The sequence below is a fragment of the Magallana gigas genome, chromosome 4, assembly GCF_963853765.1.
Source record: "Magallana gigas chromosome 4, xbMagGiga1.1, whole genome shotgun sequence".
Taxonomy (NCBI): domain Eukaryota; kingdom Metazoa; phylum Mollusca; class Bivalvia; order Ostreida; family Ostreidae; genus Magallana; species Magallana gigas.
This window is the reverse complement of record NC_088856.1, coordinates 29,202,132-29,228,258: the sequence shown is the minus strand read 5'-3', so window position 1 is coordinate 29,228,258 and position 26,127 is coordinate 29,202,132. Positions and strand designations below refer to the sequence as shown.

At 32.8% G+C, this 26,127-nt stretch overlaps 1 protein-coding gene and 1 long non-coding RNA gene across 2 annotated transcripts; one reads left to right on the top strand and one right to left on the bottom strand.

Annotated features, from left to right (window-relative positions):
* Positions 1-1,383: 1,383 nt before the first annotated feature.
* LOC136275162 (uncharacterized) lies at positions 1,384-13,845 on the bottom strand. The gene is made up of 3 exons (XR_010713693.1): positions 13,807-13,845; positions 11,918-11,962; positions 1,384-2,127 (listed from the first exon to the last, which is right to left on the bottom strand). It is a non-coding gene; the product is annotated as an uncharacterized lncRNA (long non-coding RNA).
* A 7,055-nt stretch (positions 13,846-20,900) lies between these two features.
* On the top strand, positions 20,901-22,171 carry LOC136275043 (uncharacterized). Its single transcript, XM_066083305.1, has 2 exons — positions 20,901-21,357; positions 21,618-22,171. Exons 1-2 carry the CDS (start codon positions 20,901-20,903, stop codon positions 22,169-22,171), a joined length of 1,011 nt encoding a protein of 336 aa, XP_065939377.1.
* The last annotated feature ends 3,956 nt before the right edge of the window (positions 22,172-26,127 follow it).

Here is a 26,127-nt window from a genome sequence, read left to right as displayed (position 1 = left end):
GAGAAGATATTTTGTATTTTCCTGTTTCGTGGGGTCAGAACAGTCCCATAAGGTCATGACCTATATTGTATTTGATGCATTATAATACATTAAGAAAGAAATACTCCTTCCTTCCTATTATAACTCATATAAAAATGATAAGTGTCTACACCTACTTACATGAAATACACAAATTTAATAAGAAATTGTTTATACAGGGTCAATATGGGGTCAACTCAATATAGTACAAGTCTGACAAATGAAAAAAAATAACTTTTGCAACTAAAATGACAGAAACTTTACAAATGCGATAGGATAGGTAACGATGATAAGCTTATTTAAATATTAAAAGATGATGATACAGTATGCTGTCAAAGGGAGATCACATTTAGAAAGTGAAAGTAGAACTTATATATGTATGCTGGCATCTTATTATATTGTGCTACTGCTACTACATGTATTATGCTTACCTAAATTGGTCAACATCATAATGATAATCCAATTAAAACACAATTATGAATTCCTTTAGCTGATCTTAACTAATCCTTTTCTGCATACGGAAAACACAGACATGTATGTATGGGTGTTGCTAAAACGCGGAACGGAAAACGGAACGGAAAGCGGAACGGAATGGAAAATATCATCACGTTTATCGCTTAAAAAGGGTATAGACTGGCCAGAAACGATTTACTTTGTATCTTTTTTTTTTTATATCTAATGAATGATTATCAACATGTTGTTATCTTATTAATATTCATATGAATGTCTATCAATTATAGCATTGTATTCATTCGGCTTTAGTTGAGTACGAAACGGAAAAATCAAAGAATCTTACTATCTGCAACCTTAGGACTAGGCCTGCCGCGCATGCGCGAAATTTTGTAAACATCCTGTAGTTCGAGTTTGTTCAGATAGAATCGAGAGTATGTCGGTATGTTATGCTACATCCATTTTAATGATATATTACACATAAACCTTATCTTAAATAATAAATAAACATTGTTGGTAACTCAGTGATCTATATAGTGTACCCTTTTCGATCTCGAATGACCCTGAACTTGTAATATTTATAACGTAAGCATAAACCAGGGACGTATACATGGTACATTCATCCTTGCATAAACCTAAGCATCGCAAGAAATATTATTATGTTTATAAGGCTTAATTTTGATGAGGGACTCGTGCATACACATACATTCCTTATAAATTAACAAGTAGAATGAAGAATAAGATATTTATTTCAAATAATGAACCCATAGGGTGTATAACAAACATAAAATATATTTGGAATTTGATGACATAACAAATATATCATTGACTTATTAAAAAGAAACATTGTGCTCGGTTTGTTTACATGTATGATCTATTAAAAAAATGTTATGGATATACATGTAGCATATCGCACCATTTTATTAAGGGGGCTAGGCATTGTAATTTAAAATAAAAGTATTACAAGAATAAAAATATTTTCTGGCAAAGAAATTAAAGTAATATATAACATGTATAACAATGTTTGACGATATGTATAAAGTATAGCAGTTACCTAAGTCTACCTATAAATAAACATTTTTTTCTTTGACGATTCATGTGGGCTATAAAGGTAGCAATCATTGCAGAAAAAAATAATGTGGGCTATGTATTTTTTTATTGCAATATATTGCCACCTTCATACTCTTTAATATTGTTATTTTCTCTATCTGCAGAAGAATTTGAAATAACAATTTGATGATGTATCAGAATATCTGACACATTGGATCATAAAAGATTAAAAATTTCAGATATTACATCATCAGCCTCCAAAGAGCACTCATTAGACTTATTCAACACTTTGTCATTCTGATCAAATATATTATCTCTTCTTTTAATCTTGCCGGGATAATCCAGATCCTCTCAAAGTTAGATGTGGTTATGATGTATCACAGCTTGTGATTGGTTTATTTCTCTTGTCTCTGAACTTACAATTCTGAGAACATTACCAATATGATATGTATAATGATATACATATCATAACAATAAATTTATTCATATGATAAATAGGACAAAGTATGGCATTATTCTCAAACAAACTATGGGTAACTCTTCACAATGCAATATTTTTTATTCAGATGATTGAGATGATCCATATTTTCACCTGAGTCTGATGGTAGCCTGTGGAAGGAAATTATTTAAACATAAATGAATGCATGTAGAACAGTTTGACTTTCCTATATTTTCCCAAAGTATAATTAATCTTTTATGCGTGTTAAGACATATTCATGGTAAATAATATTTTTTAAAGGCCATTACCTATGGACATTAACTTTAATTATGAATACTTGCATATAGCCTAATACATGTATATACAAACATGAACATGCATTTGTATTTAATTCATTTATGTATACATATAATAGGAAATACAGCTTTGATGACCCTAATATGCATTATCAATGAATGATTTTTCTGCAAATACTTTCAGCTTAACCTATTTTTTTTTTTTAAATGCACCATCACATCAATGTTGACTTTTTGTAGTGTTAAATGTGTATTGTACATTATACAATTATAGCTTATAGGTTTAAATAACATGAACAAAAGTTGTTTTTTATTTTCCAAAATTATATTAAAAAAATTAAACGTTTTATTGACATTACTGGACATGATTTATTACATATTATCATGTATTTATTGACACCAAATTCTAAACTCTACATTGGTTTACTTGCAACTAATACATATTTTCCACTCTCTCATAAAAAGTACAAAATGATTCGTATAAAATAATTAAAAGCATATATCCTTCTTTGAACAATGAAATTATGATTTCGAAATGAACGTCCATAAATTAAGGTCAGACGACACGTTCCTCAATTTTAGATAACTTTTTCCAGGAATTTGTTAATGGTTTACTACTACTTTGACAAGCTTTCTTGCAAAAAATTAGGGTACCTTACCAGGCATTTCTGCAAACTACTAGAGTATGCAATTTCCTATATAATCTTCTTGAAAATACACTTGAATTGCTGATATAAAAATAAATAAATCTGCAGCAGAGCGAAATTCACTATATTAGAACTATATCTCCGCCAGGGCGGGGCTTTGAACTCACGACCTCTAAAACCTTTACGCTACTGGCAGTGAGCGGCCACGGTTCTAACCACTCGACCATCTAGACATTTAATCAAATCCACGTAAATTTTGATCATTTTAAAAGTAGTTATAAAATTAATATTTTTTATTGGAACTCTTCATTACGAGGAGATACAAAAAGATTCTCGAGGAACGTGTCGTCTGACCTTAAAAACAATTTTTTTGGGTAAAATTTCACTGAAGATGCCTATTCTTCTTGTTTTTATCAACACTGCCAATCATCTTTTAATCTTTAATATAAAAAGTAAAAATAGATTATAATATTAAAGCTGTTAATATATGTGTGTTACAATTTGTCTCTCTGGGCCTCATCAGTCAGGTAAGAGATCAAACTGTTACACTAAAAATTATCAAAAATTCCCTGATACCTTCCTGGTTCCGTTTAATAATATTAAAAAAAACAACCCCCCCCCCCCCCATTCCAAATGCATATCAAATTATCATAATAAAACTTATTGGTAGATTTTAATAAATTCATTACTCTTTAAAATGATTTTATGCAACCAGGAAAGTTTCGGCCCATACTCTTATCTATCAGACAGAAAACATACACAAAAAGTGCACACCAATAACTGTATTTATCTCCATTTGGCTATAGACGTCTTAAAACTTATACATGTATCAATCTGTGTTATAAAGTCAAAGCATTTATCAACTTCTGGAAAAAAAGAAGCAACAATAGTGAATCTTTACATGTAGTCTTGAACTGTATAAGGGGCCTGGTTAGTAGGGAATTAACATAAATTAAACCTAAAACAATGTTAGTAAACTAACAAATCTGCATGCCAAATACGGGCAGGTGAAACTTATTTTTGTTTTTAACTGTTAACTTGGAGCACATTAAAATTTGGAAAAACAAACTGCAACTCAGCACTGGTCTGTTCACCATTGCCAGTCTGCTACTGGACTGACATGATGCTGGTTACAGATGTCAACCATCTATCACAAACTTTTTAAACCATGAAAGATCAATACACATATATTATTCAAGTCAACACCTGCAGTTAAGTAACTAGAAATGAAAATAAAGTAATTATTTTCAACATTTGAACAAAAATAACACAAGAACAAAACAACAAGAATGGTAAACAAATGAAATGATAGACAAATCTGAAGAGAGAGAGAGAGAGTTCTAGTCTGTTGTATTGTTTTGTCATCCTCCAGACCTTGCCGCCCACAAAGGAGATAACAACAAAATCTGGAGAGAGAAAAACCTACTATAGGTCATTTTCGTGTCACCTACATCAGTCTTATGTCATCCCTAAAAGCCAACAAAGATTTTATTCTACATTTGTACTGTTTTGACCACCTGTAAAAACTATATCTTGTGTTTTGCCATCACTTTGTTTAATTGTTATCTTCTTATTATATAAGGAAGGAGGAATTCTAAACCAAGATGGTAGACCTTGAGCTGTAGTTGGATTTATAATTGGACCTTGACTTTGTGGTTGAAGAACAGTGGGTTCAGTAGTTGGAACTAGCCTTAAAGGTGGATATGGTGCTACAGAGGGACCTGACCTTTGACCTTGGGAATCACTGGGTTCTTGTTCCATCTCTTGATTAATTTTTCCTATTAACTGATCTTTTTCTTGTTGAGATGGTTTGCTCAGTGGTTTTTTAGTTTTTCTCCCAGGATTTTTATTTGTTGACCTAAAACGAGGCTGTAACACATTTTTAGCGACTGATGACATTTTTTCTGTTTTCTTAAACTCTTTGAGAGAGTTTGGAAGTTTTTCACATCCATTATTGGCAGAAATGATGTGATCTAATGCTGTAATTATGTTATCTAGCCTATGTTGCTGAACTAAGGGGCTATTATTGACCTGAGACATAATTTCATTCAGCCTATCTTGTATACCTCTAATCTTCATAGACTGTGAGTTGCTGGAGGCATAAGAGTTTTCCTGTGATGGACTTGTGACCGTTTTGCTTGTCTGAATACAAGTTTCTGACTTATCATCTGATTCACATCTGTTTCTATCCCAAAAGAGTAATGATTGGACCTTATGAATATGTTTACATATGTTTCCTTCACCATAGTCAAAACAGTTACAAACAAGAATATGCCGACACAAATCTACACATGGTACCTTTTTACACTTAGAGTAACAATGTTTTTCAGAACATTTTTTAGAATTTACAATAACTGTATATAAGCTGCCTTTTGACATAACTGAAAATGTGTTTTCATTAACTTGAGAAACTGAGGAATCTGAAATTTCAAAACTACTCTTGTGTCTATCAGCTGTCTGAATATTTTCGTCTGAAGGGATGCTAAATTTGCTAGCGGCCAAATGCTTGAAATACAAGTTGTTCTCTATCTGTAACAATGTTTCAAGAAGAATATCTATTCTACGATTTCGTTTCCCTTCAAAGTACACAGTTTTCAACTGATTATGAAAGCTTTCCAAAAACATGTTTGTATTTACCTTAGAATATTCACCAGTTCTAAAACACATTGCCCAGTTTTCCTTTCTACACAAGTAAAAATCATTAATATATTTAAGAAAAGCCTGGTTTGTGCACGATAATTTTTGCACTAAAATATCCAAGTATTTATCTAACAAAACTTTGGTTTTAGCATCCATTGCAGCACATAACAAACAATAAATTTCTGCTTGCTGTTCCCTATCTTTTATATATTGTTGAATTTTAAGACGCCAGTTTTTGTGAATGTGCCAAATACACAGGTAATGTTGCAGATCTGGTCCAAAAACACCCTTAGCTGCATTCCACCCAGCAATATCATCATCTGTCATCAAAATGTTTACTTTTGTTTGTGGAGATTTTCTTTTTACTGCATTTAGAAATAAAGATATAGCCTGCTCATTTTCTTTGTTGGAAATACAAAATGCAACCGGATATCCATGTCTAAATTCATCAATAACCAAAAGTGTAATTAACTTGAATGAATATATATTGGTCTTATGGGTGGAATCCATGCAAAGAATCATGGGGGCAAATTTTTCATACATATCTAGTTGTTGTTTAGTCATAATAGCCAGCATGAAGTCTTCCTTACTAAGTCCAGTTGTCTCGTCATCTACATTTTGTTGTTTAAACACTAAAACAGGATTAAACTTTTCTCTCTGTAAAGCATCTACTCTCAAATAAGTAGATGTAGCATCGTCACTATGTCTGATAACAGAAGGGTCAATTATTTTTTGCTTTAAGTTGTGAATTGTTTTTCTGTCAATCAAATGATAATGTTTCATGTCTGTCAAGTCGTCACGGTTGTTCCTGTCACTGAATTTCTCCCTAACCTTATCCAGAATTGTATTAATTGGAATTTTTAAGGCTAACATAGTTGTAATTTCTGACTTGATATGATCCGGAATTGGTAGATATTTACTTTCCTCAAAACTTGTCGAATGGGTATGAGATTTAATATATTTTACTTTAACTGTTCCCTCCCTGGTTATTAAAACAGAAAATCTGGATAAACACACTCCATCTAGTTTGCAAGACCCCTTTTTATTCTCCCTTCTCTGTCTATCTTTAGAGTCATTAATACGTCTTTTGCCATCCCTATGACAAACAAGAGTGTACCTTTGAGAACCATCCTTATTGAGGGTTTTTGGTCGGTGCAAAACATATCTTGTATTTTTATTCAAAGATTCATCAGCCAAAAATTTTTCAAAAGTATTTACATTTTCAAAATTTAGATTTTCAATTTCGATTTCTGCCTCATGAGAACTTATTAAATGGCCAACTAGATCATCAACATGGAAAAATGATAAGTCACATGATGGAACAATGCATGACATTCTCCATTGATTTTCTTTTTCGTGCACATTCTTCACATGGCGGTTCAAGTTTGCCTTATCATGAAAAGTTTTTTTGCAAATTCTACACATATTTTTGAAAGAATTTTTTTGGTTGTCATGTGGGATTTTGTCATAGGAATGAACTGTCTTTAGATAGTCTGTCTGTCTTGGCAATTCCGGTGTTTGATTAGTATTCGTCTCTTGTGTTTTAGTTTTCAAAGAATCTAAATCAAACTTTTTGCATGCTGAGGGGTCTAAATTCCAATGATAAAAACTTTTTGCAGTTGAGGGCACAAATATTTCTTGATGGATAGGAATAGCCTCAGTCACGGTTTCATAATGTCCTCCCCCCGCTCTTGTCCAAACTAAATGAATCCTAGAAACTGAGTTGCTAAAGTCATGTTCTAATGTAACTATGTCTTGGTTGTCAACATCACCACCAACAGTAACTAAAACATTAATTCCTAATCTTCTAGATAAAGCCAATATTGACTCTTGTCCAGCAAATGTACCTAGTTGTCTAAGATTATTTAATTCCTGCTGAATTTCTGAATCCAACATTGAATTACCATTATCATGAAAAAAGAAATTTCTAAATAAGCCTAAATTTTGCTCTATCTCATTTATTGCAATATTTCTAAGCTCTTGGTGGTGATTTTGATTTCCAAAGAGTGCCAGACTAACAGACCGAAAAAGACAATTTCCGTCACCTATGATAGGTTGTCTATATAGTCCATAGGAAGCTAGATATTCATCCTGTCGGGTTCTCTCTCGCTCAGAATTATCTACCACTTGCAAAATAACCTCATTATTATTAATAATACTAATTAGAGAGTCAGGATCCGAAATCTATAATAAAATATATGTACCATTATACACTGGCAAAATCATGCCTCAAAAATTTTTAATTTGTTAATTCAATGAAATTTCAGTAGACAAAATTGAATAAATTATACACAAAAACCATCACCAGAGTAAAACAACATCAAAATAATTTATGGTGGTGATGGGAATTGAACCCATGTCTATGACTTTCCATACACTACCATTAAAGAATTTAGAGATTAGTAGAACAATATTAGGGACCATCACCATAAAGAAGCAAATAATATATAAACATAGGTAATCACAAATCACAACCCTCACTGAGACGAGGCATTACCTTTATGAGACCACCTTTATCATATTATATGAAATCATTCTTAATGATCTTGGTTATTCATGGTTACTGTTTTAACAAAATATCGTATATCATATGTTAAAAAAAATTGTATGATAATCATATGTTCATTTCATACAGTATTGTAAGATATTAATGATTATCAATACACTAATATATGATATTGCATGCTATGATACTAATATATATTACCATATAATACTGTAATAAATAATGATGTAACATGACATTGTAACATATGATATGACATTGTATCATGTTATACATTATTGTATTTGATCACATAATACAATATCATAGTACATGATTACTTAAGAAATGAATTTAATTTCTACCTATGTTATACGATATAACAAAACTTGGAGCAGTTTATGATTTAAAAAGCCTAAATTGTTCCAAGTTATGTTATACTTGTATAAATAACTCGTAAAACATAGGTAGAAATTAAAATTATTCCTAAGGGGTTATAATTTAATTTTCTTCTATTTAAATCAAATAATAAAGCCCATTAATTAGTTTAAATATGATAATCTGTACAAAATTTAAACGTAACGTCAAGCAGATTAATACGTTTCGCATGCACATCGTATTGTGATGTAGGCAAGTTATGTTATACGATATATATATGAATTTGTTAAGTTAATCAAATGAGGCGTTACAATCAGAATTAAATTATGATTAAATATTGTATTATGTGACATAATATTATATCACATAATAAATCAAAATATTGTTACATATGATATTATATTTATATAATAGTGTTGTGTTGTGCATGTACTATGCCTAAATAGTAGTCAGGGTTTGATACATAGTGCACGAGCCGGAGGCGGAGCCAGAAACTCCCTTTCTCTGCAGAGATTTGAGCAAATTTCGGCGCTGCCATTTTGTTCTGCTCCAGACAAAACAATGTGACGTCAATATTCTAAGGGCAACTACTCTAATTTTAAAGAATTTCAAGGGGCAACTACTCCAAATACTTTAAGAACTTACGGCATGCCGTTTATGTATTAAATACTATGAAATGTCGAAATGAGTAAACGAAACGTCGGCCAGTGACGGCCATATTGCCTAATATTATTTCTCACAGAACAAATATAGAGATATATGAGCCAATCACGTGCTAAGTTTAAACCAATGAAAGTGTGACATTTCAGTCCAAGGGAAAACAATATATCATATGATACATTATTATATATATAGGATCTCTCATGATTTGCGATGGTATATGATTTTTATCCAACGAGTTGTGTGTTTTCTATCCCCGAGCCTTGGCAAGGGGATAGAAAACACACAACTCGTTGGATAAAAATCATATACCATCGCAAATCATGAGAGATTCTTTTTATCACATGTTTTACCAAGTATTTTGTTTATCCCAACTATTTCTGTAAAAATTGTGATTGTGAGCCGCACAACACATTATTTACAACACGTCAACAACGTTACGCATGGAATAAAAGTTCCTTGAAGTTTAACAAACAGACATTCATTTTTTAACATTTTTTTATGAATTCATGGCAAATAACTGAAACAACATTAAATGTTTCAAATTTATATCTCAACACCCCTCAACTGAATTAATTATTTACTTTTTCATTCTATGCCAATCAACCGTCTAAACCTGCGTAATGATTAACTATGACGTCACGTGGCGTAAGAACACACAGTGGAATATCAAAAATTTATCCCATGAGTGATATCCACCGTACATTGGGATAAACATGTGATAAATTGCAATATCATATGAAACAATATCATGTGATAAAAAATATGCAATACAATATCTTATAAAACAATATTGTAACATAATTTACAATACTATACATCACAATATCATGATACAATATAACATCATATTAAACAAAAAATTGATACAATATCATATCATATAACCTTTTAGAATATAATATACGATATAATATTGTATCATAAAAATATATGTGTATCATATCATAAAATACTATATCATAGGTATCATGTTATATCATTTAAGAACAAACACATCTATCAAGCAGGTTTGGGTGAGGAAGGAGATTTTTTTAGCATCCTTGAGAATGGAGATCAGGCTCTGCATCTGAAGCTGCCTTTGTGATTCATTTATATTCTAGTTCAATTACTTATGCATGGTATTATCTAAAAAACATGTGACGGAATGGCTCTTATTCTGCATCCAAACCTGGCAGGTGCATCATCAGACACACCATCCATGCAAGTTTGGTGAAGTTAGGACGAGTAATAAGTCAGATACAATCATCAGAGGGCACCTGCTTCAAAAAGATTAACCAGCTCTAAATACCATAACCTCCTCCATCATATGAAACCTATGGCTCAGATTCAGCATTCAAGCCTGTCAGGCACATCAGTGTCATAAGATGCACCATCCATGCAAGTTTGGTGAAGTTACGACCAGTATTAACTAAGATATAATCATCAGAGGGCACCTGCTCCAAATGCTTTAACCTGCTTCAAAAACCTTAACCTCCTCCAGCATCTGAAATTCATGGCCCAGATTTAGCATCCAAGTCCATAAGTAGGTCCAGATGCATCATCCATGCAAGCTTGGTGGATATATGATAAGTAATAACTTAGATACAAGACCTACAACAACAAGTTTAATCAGGTCCGGACACCGACACCAGGGGCATAGCATAAATTCCTCCCAACTTCATCTAAGTTAGCTAACTATAGGAAAATACCTTAATGAAATAGTCAAAATTTATGGATTTTTTCTTTAATTGATACTTAACAATTTTCAATCCTCAGCAATGTTCGATAACTCTAAATTAATTTGTACCATAAATCTGACTTTTATACAGACAATTTTAATTAGTATTCTACTGCTAATATAACCATCAGTCACACAACTACATGCATGGCGAAGTAGATCCACAGAGCACTCCCACTTATAAACCTGTTGGTATAGAGTTCTAGCCATTATTACTATTTTTAAAACTCAACTTGTTTCTTTAATCCATTATATCCATATCATAAATAGGCAAATTTGCAATAACTTTGTAAAATGCATGGATACCATCTAAAAATTTCATTTTATATCATTTCAATATAAAGGTTGAAAGAAAAATATAATTTTTATGATGAAAAAAATTCTTTGTTTTGGGTTTTTTTTTTAGAACTAAACTTTATTTACTTTACAATGATTGATAAGCAAGTTCTGCAACTTATATCAATATTAATTTGTTGACAATGAGCTTCCTTAAAACAGCAGAAAATCACTATATCATGATGTATAAGAAGTATTATAAGTCAAATTAGCAACAAAAAAATTGTAATTTGGGATAAAACAATAGGCCAATGTGTTTTAAGTGAACAAAGTGAGGAGTTAGGACAGACAGATGGACAAATACTAGAACTAAAGCGATCAGAATAGCTCAGTTGAGCTTACAGCTCAGGTGAGGTTAAAGTCTATGATTCTATGGAGAAGTTTTCAAGTTTTATATGACAAAAAAATTGACTACAGACAGACAGACAGGTTGATTCCAATATACTCCACTAAAATTTGTTTGTAGGAGCATTAAAACATTGGTAACAATACATAACCTGAGGGACTCGGGTAATTTTTTAATTTAAAAGAGCAGCAAACGCTGAACAAAAAGTGATCAGAAAGCCCACAGAACCTTGTCACAAGTACACTGTACATATATATATATATCAATGTACGATTTATTTGGACTATGGTTTTTGAAATGTATCAGGATGATATCACAATTGTTTAATGAAATAAGTTATTTTTGCATTAATGTCTACGCCATTTTTGCAAAATAGCAAATTATTCCATCAAGTTTCATTGTTTCAATAATCCTGATATAAAATCATGAACATGCAAAACTGTAATACTCACCTGTGTTGATCTATTCATAGGGAAATCTTCAGCAGGCCTATCTGTCTATTAAGTAAATATGGAAGAATAATAAGAATAACTAGACACGATCTCGTTGCGAGCAACAAGGAGGTCTTCCGTCCGATTTTTAGAAGAGGAAATGACTTTGCCTTTTATCTTCATCAACGAAACATATCAGGAAATGCAGATGTGATCGAAAAGAGCGATGGATGAAGGATTATACACCCCATTGGATCCCCAATTTAGGGACCAGCCACATTTTATTTCATATCAAATAAGAGGTCTCTTGATTTCGATACATTTTGTGTAAAAAGTTATTTGTAACCGTTCTTGATTTATCTGGAAGAGATCGTGGGAACTGATAACAAACAAGTTTTGGTTGCAGATTGTTAATTACATTTTTTAGCGTATTTTGTTCAATATTGCTCCTTAAAATTGCTTTTTTTTAATTTTGGGACGTTGATGATAAGTTCGGACTTTTGACCCCTTAAAATCCCTTATTACATAACATAGGAGTAAACAATTTTCATGTATAGGTACATAACATTTCGATTAACATAATTGCTTCCGTAATGTGTTACAAAATATTTCACAATTAAAGGTTATGATTAAAAGACTTTAGAACTCTATCGGCTCCTAATTTGAATAGCCAGCCCCTTTTTCGTGATATAAAAAGAAAGCTCTTGTCATTTTAAACACATTTTGTTCAACAAGTATGCAGAAATTATGTACCGTTCTCGAGATGTCTGGAAGAGATCGTTTTAAGGGCCGACCCTATAACTCCTTTTAGGGACCGGATAACAAAAAAAATTATGGTTGCAAATTGTTAACGACATTATTTGGAGCATCTTTTGTTCAACATTGCTTTTCAAAATTTCTCTCCATTTTCAGATATATAAGATCAAAATTTCGGACTGCTGGCCCCTTAAAATCCCTAAATACGTAACAAAGGAGTAAACAACTGTCATGTATAGGTACATAACGTTACGATGAACATAATTGCTTCTATAAAGTATAACAAAATATTTCACATTAAAAAGATATTATTAGAATACTTTAGAGCCCTTTCGGCCCTTAATTTAAAGGGCCAGCCCCTTTTCCCTAATGTCAAATGAAAGTTCCTGACTTTTTAAAGTTTTTTTGTTCTATAAGTCTTAACAAAATACTTTTGAGAAAAAAGATATTCAAAGAAAACTACAAAAAAATCATGACGCTTTTTATCTCAATTTTTAAGGGCAGACGAGCTTCGGTGTTTTTCGTCACAGAACAATGAAAATGCTTCTGTCATATCCACAAACATAGGTCTACAAACCCTGAAAATTTGAATCAAATATCTGTTTTCGTTTAGGAGAAAAACACCGGACAAGCCGACCCTCTAAAAAACGTAAAAACGTCAATATCTCTAAAACGGAAATGACGTCATCAATGTAAAAAATTTCCAATAAGGTTCAGATCAACATCTGTTAGTTCTGAAAGTTTCATTAAAATCAGCCAAGCCGTTTCCGAGAACTCGCGTGCACAAAAATGCGTAAGAAAAAAAAAGAATAATAATAAGGGAAACAGAAACAAAGCAATAACAAGAAGGTCTTCCGTTGGAAACGGAAGACCTTAATAAGAATACTGGATAAATGTAGTTTATGCTAAACAATGACTCATTTGTATTTTTTAAAATAATTTTTTTAAAAATCTTATCTGTTTGTAAACTAGTGTTTTGAAAGAACTAGTAAAGGAGAGAAAATCTAAATAAAAATATATCAATACAATATTAACATGCAGCATAGAAATCAAGACAATACACATTTAAAACTCAATCAGGAGAAAGATTTACACAGATTATGTTTATATGACTTTAAATGTTAGCTGATGGGATAGGGGTGCATGTAACAAACCTCTGGTAGAATTTCCTGCAATGACCCCATTCCAGTATTCTGTAATAAAAGTAGTCCAAGTAGTAGAGTTATAGATACAAAATAAGAGAGACACACATACTTTAAGCCTTAGGAAATAAAACCAATGTAAATAAATTCTCTTGGATAAAAACTTGATAAGATACAAGTCAAGTTAATACTATCAATGTAAACGTTTAAAATTATTATTTATAACTTATAATTACTGGTATGTTTGACAGTAAACAGTCATCCTATCAGGTTAATTAATTATGTTATTAATGATAATATTATTTTAACCAGACAGTTTATTGTCAGAAAACGAAGCTTTTAATTTTGTATTAGAACACTACTGACTAGATTTAAGTATAAAACTAGCAGATATGAGGCCACTTGAACACTTTATACTTGTTATGACAAGGAATAAGAATATACAGATTTAGTATTGAATAATTCTAATACATACAGGCAAAAAGAAGCCTCCACTTCCTTCCATCATTCCGTCCACTGTAACTATCTGGAATACTACCTATTAAACAGTATTTTTTAAATATTTAAAGACAACAATAAGTGACGAGGCACAAACACACTCTGGTCCCATTTTATTTGGCAGGTTACAAGACCGTACAACTGTGAACTTGAGACAGCAACCCTTCAGAGATATATTAACTGTTTGATGTATACCATGTTATACAATGACATATTGATAGGAGATTCCCAGTAATGTGAAATAATTATGATAAATGAATAATAAAACTATGAAGTGAAAGCCACTTTTGATTGTAATTAACTTCCTAGAGACAAATACTCTGTACAATCACAGGCCTCTTAATTTCTATAAATAAGCAGATAAATGTAGAAGAGAAAGATAATCATATATACCCTATCTATATATAAATACAAATACAGATAGGGTATAAATACTTCTCTTCTCCTACATTAAGCAGCTTATTGATAGAAATTTAGAGGCCTGTAGTACAATTAAACTATATGTACATGAACTGTACATAATATACTTATAGTGTTTAATTACCTTAATTGATTTCTTGGATGCATATACTCTCTGCATTTAAATACGTATATATGACGTAATACATGAGTAATTGTATATGTTTGCATACATATATCTATGTTCTAAAGTTTGCCTGCACTGATTCACATCTATGACTAGGCCTATACCATTTATATGTTTCTCGAGACCCACGGTCGCTTCGTAAAACTTATTTCATTGAAACTACATTGTTTAACTGATATACCTACAATTTATCATCATTAAAAGATAGTGTAAAGCTTCTTTTAATGTTTTTGTTCAATTAAATCTATAAACAATTGAGATAAATAACTAACCATCAAGAAAATCATCACTACAAATCTTTGCAACTTCATAGCTGGCGCCATGTTGAAAGTAGAAGAGATATGCGAATGAACCAGTTTATGGGCATGCGCATTAGCCTAGTCCTAAGGTTGCAGATGGTAAGATTCAAAATCAAATGTATACGAATTGGGAAACATTAACATGATTAAACGAGCAATTAGCTATTATGGTATTGCTGGCATATCAGCGTAACGTACGCAGTTAGTGAAAGCGTTTTATGCGTGTTTTGAGTATTTTTATATTTCAAATATGATGTACATGTATATACTTACATCAAAATTGAATTTTCGGTGTTCTAGACGATGTTTTATCATACAGACGATACAGTATCATTGAGATGGAAGAAAAAAAACCGTAGGACTGACGACATTAAAAATTAAAATACAGTGAACATTAAAATACCCGGTAATTTGTGAAACTAGTAATTTGTGAAACTAGTATTTTTAGCAATGCAATTTTGTTTACGTTTGCATTACTAAGCAGTTGTTTATTCCAGCAGCTATAAACATATGATCCGAATAGAGAGCTCTAGACGCTGCCTGGTTTGATTTTCCGATTATATATTGGGACTAGTCTGTCGATCCCAAAATATTCATGCAGCACATTTGGACGATTTATAATTGAAAATGTTGACATCTTTTCTCCATTTGGAAGTCACTCAGAAGACCTTGCACAATTTTTCAACACTATCATCCGGGTCTGTTGAAATGCAAAACCCCGTAGAGTTCTTTATTTTTAGCCGTGTATTTATACCAGCTGATAAGCTAGAGAGGATGTTCTAAAGAAAGAATAATGAAAATGTATAATGCTTCTGAAAGAGAATCGCTTGAACCCTGAGGTATATATAAATATACAGCAAAAAGTGAATCGAGGATATTTTGGGACAGAATATAGTGGTCAATGCATGTACTGTTAATTTTGAGGAAATAAATATTCTTGAATAAATAATCTAATATTGCTAATCTTTCAAAAAAAATTAAAAAGGTACATAAAGTATATCGTTTTAGCATGATTAACAAATCTATGAGGTAAATAACATTAGATAAGATTTTCCGTTTTCCCTTCCGTTCCGCTTTCCGTTCCGCATTTTAGCAACACCCATGTATGTATACACGTGACCCCATCTAATCGAAGAGCTGGGTAAAACTAGTACCCGCTAATGAGACATGCAGACCTGTGTTGTGTACGTAACTTCAGACAAAGATCATTCATTTGTAACATGCATGTATTTTTATAACCTATTCTTCAAATCCACTTGCACTATTTTATTAGGTAAATAACAGCTTTAAGGTGGTGCAGGACACCTGCATATTGTGATGTACATGTATACTTTCTATTGAGATAAACAATAAAGTATATTAAATATTGATTAAATATTTACCCCCCAAAATAATGTTACCTAACATTGAAGCGCAATGGGTTAGAGCGTTTACATGTCTGTAAGAGCATTTGGGTCCAAGGTGTATTTTTGGTAATTTTACAATTGATATAAATTAATTTTCATGGGGAAGGGGGGGGGGGGGGGGGTCTTGGCCCCTCACTCCCACCCCTTCTCTAAATCTGTGCACACAATGATGTTCATGTAGGCACACAGAAGCAAATCTAAAACCGGCATAAAATGTTAAGATTATTGATTATTGATTAACTGAAAATTCACTGCAAACAGTTCTACCCCAAATTGCACATAAAGTGCTGCTCATGTCACGATGTGTATTATCATATGGGAAGGGATCTCATCCTTCAGTTATGAAAATTATAAATTTTAATTGTATTACCGGAGCTTGCAAATAACCTTCATTTTTAATTAAACTGGTACAAAACAGTGTTATTTAGGGGCAAACACATGGTACGGGTATTACTGTCTAATGACAGCATCCAGTTTTTAAATTGAATTTTCTCAGCTAGTCATATTATACCTTAGTATATAAACATTGCTTTATTATCACATCCCCCACGGCAGGGATGGGGTATATAGGAATCACCTTGTCCGTATGTCTGTCTGTGCAGACATGTCCGGTACATATCTTTCTTATGGAGGAGCATTGGAAGTTATTAATTCACACAAATATTGTTTATAACCTAAGGGTGTGTTTTTATTTTGAACTAAGGCCGTTTGGGTAACATCAATTAATGTCACACGAAGGAACGGTACAAAGTTCCTGTCGGGTCCATACATGTGTATCTTTTTTATTGAGAATCATTGAAAGTTTTTATTTTACACAAAGGTTGTCAATGATTTGATGTTTTGTCATGCTTTTTACAGAAGGTCATTTGGGCAAGCTCAAGGTCACTGAAAGGAAAAGTGCAAAATTCATGTCAGGTTCATCTTTTTGAAAATATTGAAAACATTGGAAACATTGGAAGTTCTTACTTCACAAAACGATTGTTTTTAACTCTAGGTTTTTTTATGGTTATGTCCCAGGGTAATTTGGGCAAGTTCAAGGTCATTGGAAGAAAAAGTTCATAATTTTTTTCGGTTTATATCTTTCTTATCGTGAAATGTTGGAAGTTCCGACATAAAAATTGCCAATAACATAACAAGTTAAGTATTACTCAAAGAAATGGAATCATTACATGCTTGCTTAAAGGTGATAGAACAAAACATCTGTTTTAAAAATTATAGACCATTTCACTTTTAAATACTGTTTATAAAATTGCATCTGGTTCAATTGTTATTAGAATTAAAAATATTTAGATAAGATAATTCCTCCTGACCAAACAGGATTTATACAAGGTAAACATATAGCTTAAAATATAGTATTATGCAATATACAGAGGAAGAAAAAAATCTCTGGTCCTCTCCTATTGTTGGATTTTGAAAAAGCATTTGGTCCAGTGCGTCTATTAGGAAGTGGGTTATTACTTTTTATTAAAAAATAACATCAGTAGTAAATCACGGAGGAAACATATCAGACACTTTATGTTTGTACCGTCGATGTCGCCAAGGCGAGCCTTTATCATCTGATCTGCTCTTAATACGAGGGTCAATCAAAAAATACGAAGACTTTTGTCATAGCTATGTTACTAAACGTCATATCAATACTTAATTTGGTAGACTTAATTTAATAAGAATTTCAAACAATTTGCAAAAAAAAGTAAATAAATTCCTTTTTTTCTAAGAATTATTTAGAATCTAATCCTGCAAAAATGAGGTCACAGCCCACGGTCAAAATTTGTGTTATGTCAACAATAAACCATATAATGTTAAAAGTAATATTTCTATAAATTGGGCTTAAAACCAAATAATATTGAAACCTCAAACTAAGTTTTGTCTTGGTATTCTATGTTCTAAATAATGATTGGATATATTGTTTTGTCGAACAGATATTAGTAAATAAAGACAGATAGTCCTCTTTAGAATTGACTAAAAACATCGACGTCGCCGGACGTCACGGCGCAACGGGAAGTACACACAAAATAGATTTAACTCAGGAAAAAGCTGTACAAGTTGTGAAAATGCTCTATGGTTCAAAAAGTAAGTCAACAATAATTTGCAAGTTTTGTTTAACTGAAATAAATTTTGTGGGGGTGGTGGTAATTGTATTTTGAATATAAAACAGTCCGGAAGAGAGTAGAATATCTGTAAATATTTGGTAAAAAAATAAGTAACGTCAACCGACGTTCAGGGTAATCCTTACTGTAAACTATGAGATACACGGTTAGAAAATGAAAAACTTTAAAGAACTTACTTATGATTCTCGGGAAAAAAAGTGTGCAAATAAGATATTGAGTGGTTCAGTGCCATTTTAAATTGTAAGGAGAAAGGCACAAGAAACTAAGCGTGATATAAAGATGGGGTATATCTATAAACTGTACGTGTTTAATGTTGACGTCATGTTTTGAACGTTACCGTGCGCCGTGGTGACAAAACATTTTGTTTTTAAAAAAGGGTAACAAAAATACCGTTTCATCAAATGGTCTAAAACTTCGCATATCAATAACATAAGTGTTGGTGCACAGATTAATCTGTTAAGTATGACTTTCATGAAAAATATATGATAGACAGCCACATTGTCTTCGTATTTTTTGATTGACCCTCGTATGAGGTGAAATCCTGGCAGTTAAAATCCAAAAAAGCAAGGATGTCAAAGACACTCATTAAATTGATTGTGAAAAAATCGTTATGCTAGATTATAATACTTCATTGATATTGGATGGTAGAAAGAAATCTTTACAATCAAGTCTTAATATTTTGAGAGATTTCACAAAAATATCTGGCTTTTATATAAACTAAAACAAAACACAAGTTGTTTGGATAGGATGCAAAAACATTGTGTCGATATAATATGTACAAATGAAGCCCTGGAGTTGGACAAGAAAAGTTTTATATTACTTGGCATAAAATTTGACAAAAATCTGCAAAATATCTTTGATGTGAATTGAATTTTAGATTAAAGTTTCAAAATATAAAAAAACCAAAACAAAAATCGACTGTTTGTTCTTTTTAGGGAGTATCTCAAAATACAGGTACATTTACTAATAGAAATATGTAGGAAATTGTCATTTTCCGCATTTCAAAGCAGATTAAAGGGACTTGGACACAATTTGACTTAAAATTTTCACATTTATTTTTCCATTTTTAATGTTTATACTGATAGATATAAAAGTGTTTAATGCTATGTCAAAATTTGAAAGTCAAATATATATCAAGTTATAAGCAAGATACATAGTTAATAATTCTCTGTTTTGTAAACAAAGTTCGAATGTTGTCATTTTTTACATATGTGTTGTATTGGTGTACGTTTCAATCAAATGTATCTTTCTTTTGTTGATAATAGTATCTATGAAGATATTGAGTTAGTTCAAATTGTGTTTAACATGTCATTTTGTCTAAGAAATGGTATTCTCTGCATTACATTTTTGTAAACAACTATAAGTAGATACTCGAGCTTTGTTTACATAACAACCAATTCTTGCCTCTGTGTCTCCCTTGGATAAGTCGTTCAGGAAACGTGTCTTGGGGAAAGAACGACCTAAATTTCTTTAAAGAGTTCATACCCATGGCCCTTCTCTTATCAGCATAATCAGTTCTATAGGTCTAGTAACTGAACAACAGGAGAAGGCTACCTCGGGGAGATGATACTCGTCAGCCTGGGAAGGCAGTTCATCTAGGGGAAGGAAAACCCTGATCACAAACCTACGCTGTCTTGCGGCAATATCCAATACTGGAAAAGACTTTAGGAGTAAACATCGAGGGAAATCCGGAGATGTAGTCCCTAAGGCAGTCCAGCGCTATCACGAACGCTTCACCGGCAACTCCTGCAAACTGTAGCAACCTGTTGCTCCTTTGGGTCTACTAGTGACGTGGAGAGGGGGACCATTGCATAGGCATCAGCCTGTCCTTCATATTTACCGCCCTAGCTCGTACCCTACCATCTGGAGAGGACACTCCAGCCTCACTTTTAGTGTGGACACAACACGGAGAGCAGCAGTTACCGGTTATAAGCAGCAGATTGATTGGTGTAAAGCTTTGGTACCAGGGGTTGTTATCGACGGTGGGAGAGACCTTCGTGTCTCACTGGACAGTTACCACCCGCCTCAAGCTGGGCAGTCCCCAGTCAATAAGGTACTGTCCCGTCACAGTCTGCTATCCTTATGGGGATTAGGAATGCTCCGAACTGTAGACTGTAAATACGCACCAAGCAAAAAAATATACAAAGAAAGAGATCAGCTCTTAAACTGGAAAGCTGGAATGTCCGGACAATGTTGAATTTCCAACGACATGCAGGATATAGACAGCACGCGCAAGACAGCAGTCATAAACAACGAACTCCTTCGACAAAGCGTAGATATCACTGTTCTTCAGGAAACAAGGCAGGCAGACTCTGGTACGTTGAAGGAAAATGACTACGTCTTCTTCTGGAAGGAAAAACACTCTGATGAGCCAAGAGAGCACAGTGTAGGCTTTGCAGTCAAAAACAGCCTACTGAGTACGGTAGAACCAGATGGCGAAGGATCAGAACGACTCCTTACCCTTCGCCTAAATACCACCACAAGTCCAATCACCCTTGTAAGTGTTTATGCACCAACACTGACGTCACCTCCAGAAACAAAAGACTTGATCTACGAGAAGCTGTCATCAGTCATAAGGAACATCTCTGACAAAGAGCAGCTCGTTCTTTTGGGCGACTTTAACGCCAGAGTCGGCGCAGACAATGACTCGTGGTCATCATGCCTTGGTAAGTTCGGTGTAGGCAAAATGAACGCGAACGGTCAACGCTTGCTTGAAGTATGCACTTACTACAACCTGTGCATAACTAACTCGTTCTTTATTACCAAACCTCAGCACAAAGTGTCTTGGAGACACCCCAGATTAAAACACTGGCACCAACTAGACCTCATCATATTCCGACGTTCTTCTATAAAGTGTGTTCTACACGCGTTCCTATCATAGCGGTGATTGCGATACTGACCACTCTTTAGTGTGCTGTAAAATCAGGATGCAACCAAACAAATTTGACTGTTCACGGAAACAGGGCATTCCGCGCATCAACGTCAGCAACATGTCGCAACCCGAGCTCACTCAGAAGTTTGCAGAAACCTTTGAGCAGGAACTGGAGTTCATACAAAAAGGGAACTTTGTGTAAACCAACATTAGAAGGAATAAGTCAGGCTATTGACAACCTGGCCTCAGGAAAAGCTCCTTGTAACGATGGAATCCCTCCAGACTTGCTTAAACAGTGCAAGAGCTCCCTGTTGTCACCCCTACATAAGGTTCTATGTGAGTGCTGGGAATATGGGACATTCGTGCCACAAGACATGAGGGATGCAAAGATCTTCACCCTCTACAAAAACAAGGGAGAAAGAAGCGACTGCAACAACTATAGAGGCATCTCCCTCTTAAGCATAGTCGGCAAAGTGTTTGCTCGAGTGATCTCAGCGGCCACCTTGAAGTACTCTCCTGAAATAGAAAAGCATTTCATCTTCGGTGACAAAAAGAAGAACGACCCCTACTACACACAGACATACAAGAAAAAAATCGCTCAGAAATAAACTTATTGGTCACTTATTCGAATTTGGGGGTTAAGTATATTGTTATTTAGCTGGGGTTAACAAATATTATAGGAAATTGTGTCTTAAATGTGTCGTTTTGTTACCTAAAGGGTTATGAAGGCTGAGGTTCTTAAAAAGCACACGTTGTACTATTAGAGTGTCTTATATTTAAGCACAGTTAGTAATTCTATCTTCATTTATTTCGATGCATTAATATTGTACACGAAGATGATAAAAATATGTCTTGAAAACATATATTATAATATTTCTAATGTATGTAATCCTTTTAAAAGTAAAATATAGTAAATTAAAAGAAAAGCCTGTTGTATTTTCTTCTTATCTTTATAATGTAATTTTTAAATTTCTATTTATTATGTGTGTAAACTTCATCAAAACCATCATAATCATGTTTATTTACTAATGCCATTCTGTTAATTATGACCCTATCAAGACTTGTTAATGTCATAAATACATTGATTTATGGCAAATACACATTGGTGTGACAATCCTTTATTCTTAAATTAAATAAATGTTTAAGAGTATAAAACATGATGGAAAAAAAATATTGATGCACTCCAGTATTCATAAAAGTAAGCATAGCTAATAGATGGACTGTAGCTTCAATTATTCTATTCAACTTTACTTTTTTTTTTTTTGTAGTTTACAACAAATGGTGTATTAATTACTCTTACACCACAAATGAAGCGCAAACTAATTTGTTTGTGCGCATTAACCGTAATTTCAATTGAGAAAGAGAGATAATTACAGCGGCGTGACTGGGCCATCCTTTTTATTCAATTGACATCTCGTAATACAATAAATTTAATATTATGATTTAATATATGTATTTATTCAGCTAGACAATGACCTTGAAAACAGACCACAAGAGGCCTAGGGGTTACAATGCTTACATAAACACAACAGATTAATTGATTAACTATTTCAAAAATTTGTAAATCTTGTAAAAATTCTCATATTTCCCCAGATTTGACAATGCATTGAAACGAAATGTAAAGCATCATATGTAATTTCTATGATGAATCTTCGTATACAAAACCTCAGTGTATGGGATATAAATGGATAAAGGTATAATAATAAATTCACTTTGAAATCAGCATAAAAAAGAATTAATAGTTCAGCTTATTTAATTACTTTCAGGGTTTTGTTTTCATTGTAGTTCTCGTGTTTGTACTTGATACAATGTACTAGGTTATCACGCAATGTTCTTATGTTTCGTTTTAATGTATTGTGGAGGCTGATTGCGTTATGCATTGTGTATTTATGATAATATATAAACAAACATTTCTTTGATAATTTATGTGTTTTGCAGCTGCAGGTAAAGTTTACATGTAAGATTTAATTTTTGTTCAGTTAAATTTCAAGAAACATAAATTTAAGGATTACGTTTACTCAGTGGTGCAAAAATTCCTCTATTTGGAAGGAAAGACTACTTATTGTATATTGTTGTACCACTATAGTTGAACTATTTTTCACTTTAAAAAGAACTAGGTTCATGACCTAATTTTCATACCTGTGACCTCTGAATGTTTATTGAATGGAGTTTTTTTTATGTTGAAATAATTAGAAATAATAAAACGATTTGGAAGGTAGGAATCAGTAAAATATGAATACTTTTACTTTTTATATAATTAAAAAGAATTGGAACATCAAAGTTAGAATTTATTTTTTTCCGATTTTTTCTACACCGATTTTCTTAATTCTACCAACTAGTATTTTTGATCGAGTATAACAAAAAAAAAAAATACTAATGGGAGCTTGAAACCATTGAATGTCTAAGATAATTTTTATTGCCTATACATTTATTATTTTGTTATTGAAATAATACAAGGTGTTTTCAAAATTATGATTTGATTTCAGCCAGTAGTTTGAAATTATACTTGAAACATAATTTTTACGATTCGATTGGTCCCAATATCCTCTTTTTCAATAAGTGCTTCCACCACTTTTCGCAGGATATTTCGATAATCATATATCCACTAATATGAAAAATGTCTAGATAATCTGTTTTGAAACGCCCCCTCTACCGCTTCAGGTTTCAATAAACAACCCAAAATAGAAAGTCTACGGAAAATTTGCATTGCATTAGCCATGAAATTTCCCGAATGACAAAGTTGAAAAATTGTGCGAGGTATTCCGAGTATTTCCGAATGGAGAAATGATGAAGACATTTCCAATTATAAATCTCCTTAAAAATCTTTTTTCGTTGAGTAAATCAAAGTACTGAAGTACTGACGGGAGTTGATTTTATCGATTGTTATTTATTTTAAAATCAACGATATGTTATTTCGCATCCAAGTAAATTCCTATAAGTATTTGAATTACGCACATTTTTAAAATTATGAATCCTATTGGAATTTTGTGAAAACCCAATATCAATCTTGTTTAGAATTATCCATCAAACTACGTATCAGTAATCGAAATAGTTATGAGAAATTGTATGGATCCAAGCAAAATTGAACTCAAATCTCGTTTAACCAGACTCTCAGCTGTATCCGTTAATTTCCGAGAAGCAAGAGAGACTCTAAGCTTGTCGGAGATTTACGGAGACAGCCAAGCGTCTTGTTGAACGAGACTATATTGAACTCTGGCGTAGTAGTACATAAAATGTACGTCTTAAAAAAATATCTAAATTGTACATTTAAAATCTGACTATTTACAAGGTATCCATAAATGAGTTTCCTTGAAGAACAATGCTTAAGAACTCATTACATTGAATTTATTGATTAGAACTAAATTTTGTCAGCGGTGTTGATTTGTGCTTAGGTCCAAACACTGTTTTACTTTCGGTTTGCCTGAGTAACTGCATAGGAGAGTTGATTAAAATCAACTCCCAAAAATGAAAATGTGTCAATGAAGATATCATGGCAACTTTCCCTTTTATCAATTTTATCTGTATAATCAATATTTGTTTACAATATTGCTGTTTTGTGTTTTTGAAATATCAAGTTTTGAGTGAACAGAATCCTTAACTATGTTTCATTTTGATGCAACTGTACATCACATTTCATATGAAGTTGGACTCTCAATGGATTTCAAAACAATGCTTCCCTTTGTGGAGTGTTTGTGCGTGCTTCTGATCAGCTTCTCAAATGCCGAACAGCAGAAACCAAGCAGCTTCCTCAGTAACTATTCCAGTTACAAAAACATCTGCCACAAACTAGGCTGGGAACCAAAATGTAGAACGGAGGCTACAAAGGGTAATAAATATGTATATACAGACGAAAAAAGCAGACTTAAAAGGGAATTCCACCCTGTTGAACGTAGATTTACCTGGGAACAGTTTCAGTTTCTCAGTTGAACCGCTTGCTTTCATTTCTTTATTTTATTTTCATTTTGTGTAATTATTTAAACAGGAAAACATCTTATTTAACGAGGCCGAGTACAGTTCGAGAACGCATGCTTTCGCCCAGCGTTTCATTTAATTTGCATTGTGACATCATCATTTTGTTTGGCTAACGCAATGGCGTTATGGTGCCAACTGCAGATCTTCAGCGAAAATTTTCGAATATACCTCGTTTGAGGTGTAAAGTTAAATATTATGTTGTAGAATAAACACAAATGTCTTGGAGTATAAGCTATTTGGGTTCTGGTCGAAAACGCGAAGAGGGAGCAGCAAGCCTAGCACTCTGTCACATTTTCTTACCCCACCTAGATATAGCTTTATTCATGTATTTCAAGACAGTAACTATGTATTTTATGTTAGTGACCCTTAATATGTGATGTTATATATTTATCTATTATTAAATATGTGTAAATGTTTTAATAATACTATAAAGTTCACCATTTCCGCCTTTGTCAAATAAAAAATAGCCATTATCTGACAAATCTGGGCATACAACCCCCCCCCCCCCCCCCCCCAATAACCCCCCTCCCCCCCAAAAAAAAACCAGCTTTGATAACATCCCAGGAACAAACCAGGAGGTAAAAGAATTTTT

What these genes read in the sequence shown, in the direction of transcription:
- LOC136275043 (XM_066083305.1), top strand. Translation starts at nt 20,901, where the DNA reads ATGCAGGATATAGACAGCACGCGCAAGACAGCAGTCATAAACAACGAA. An exon ending in CTCGTGGTCATCATGCCTTG is followed by an intron (nt 21,358 to 21,617) that starts GTAAGTTCGGTG and finishes CTGTAAAATCAG; the next exon opens with GATGCAACCAAACAAATTTG.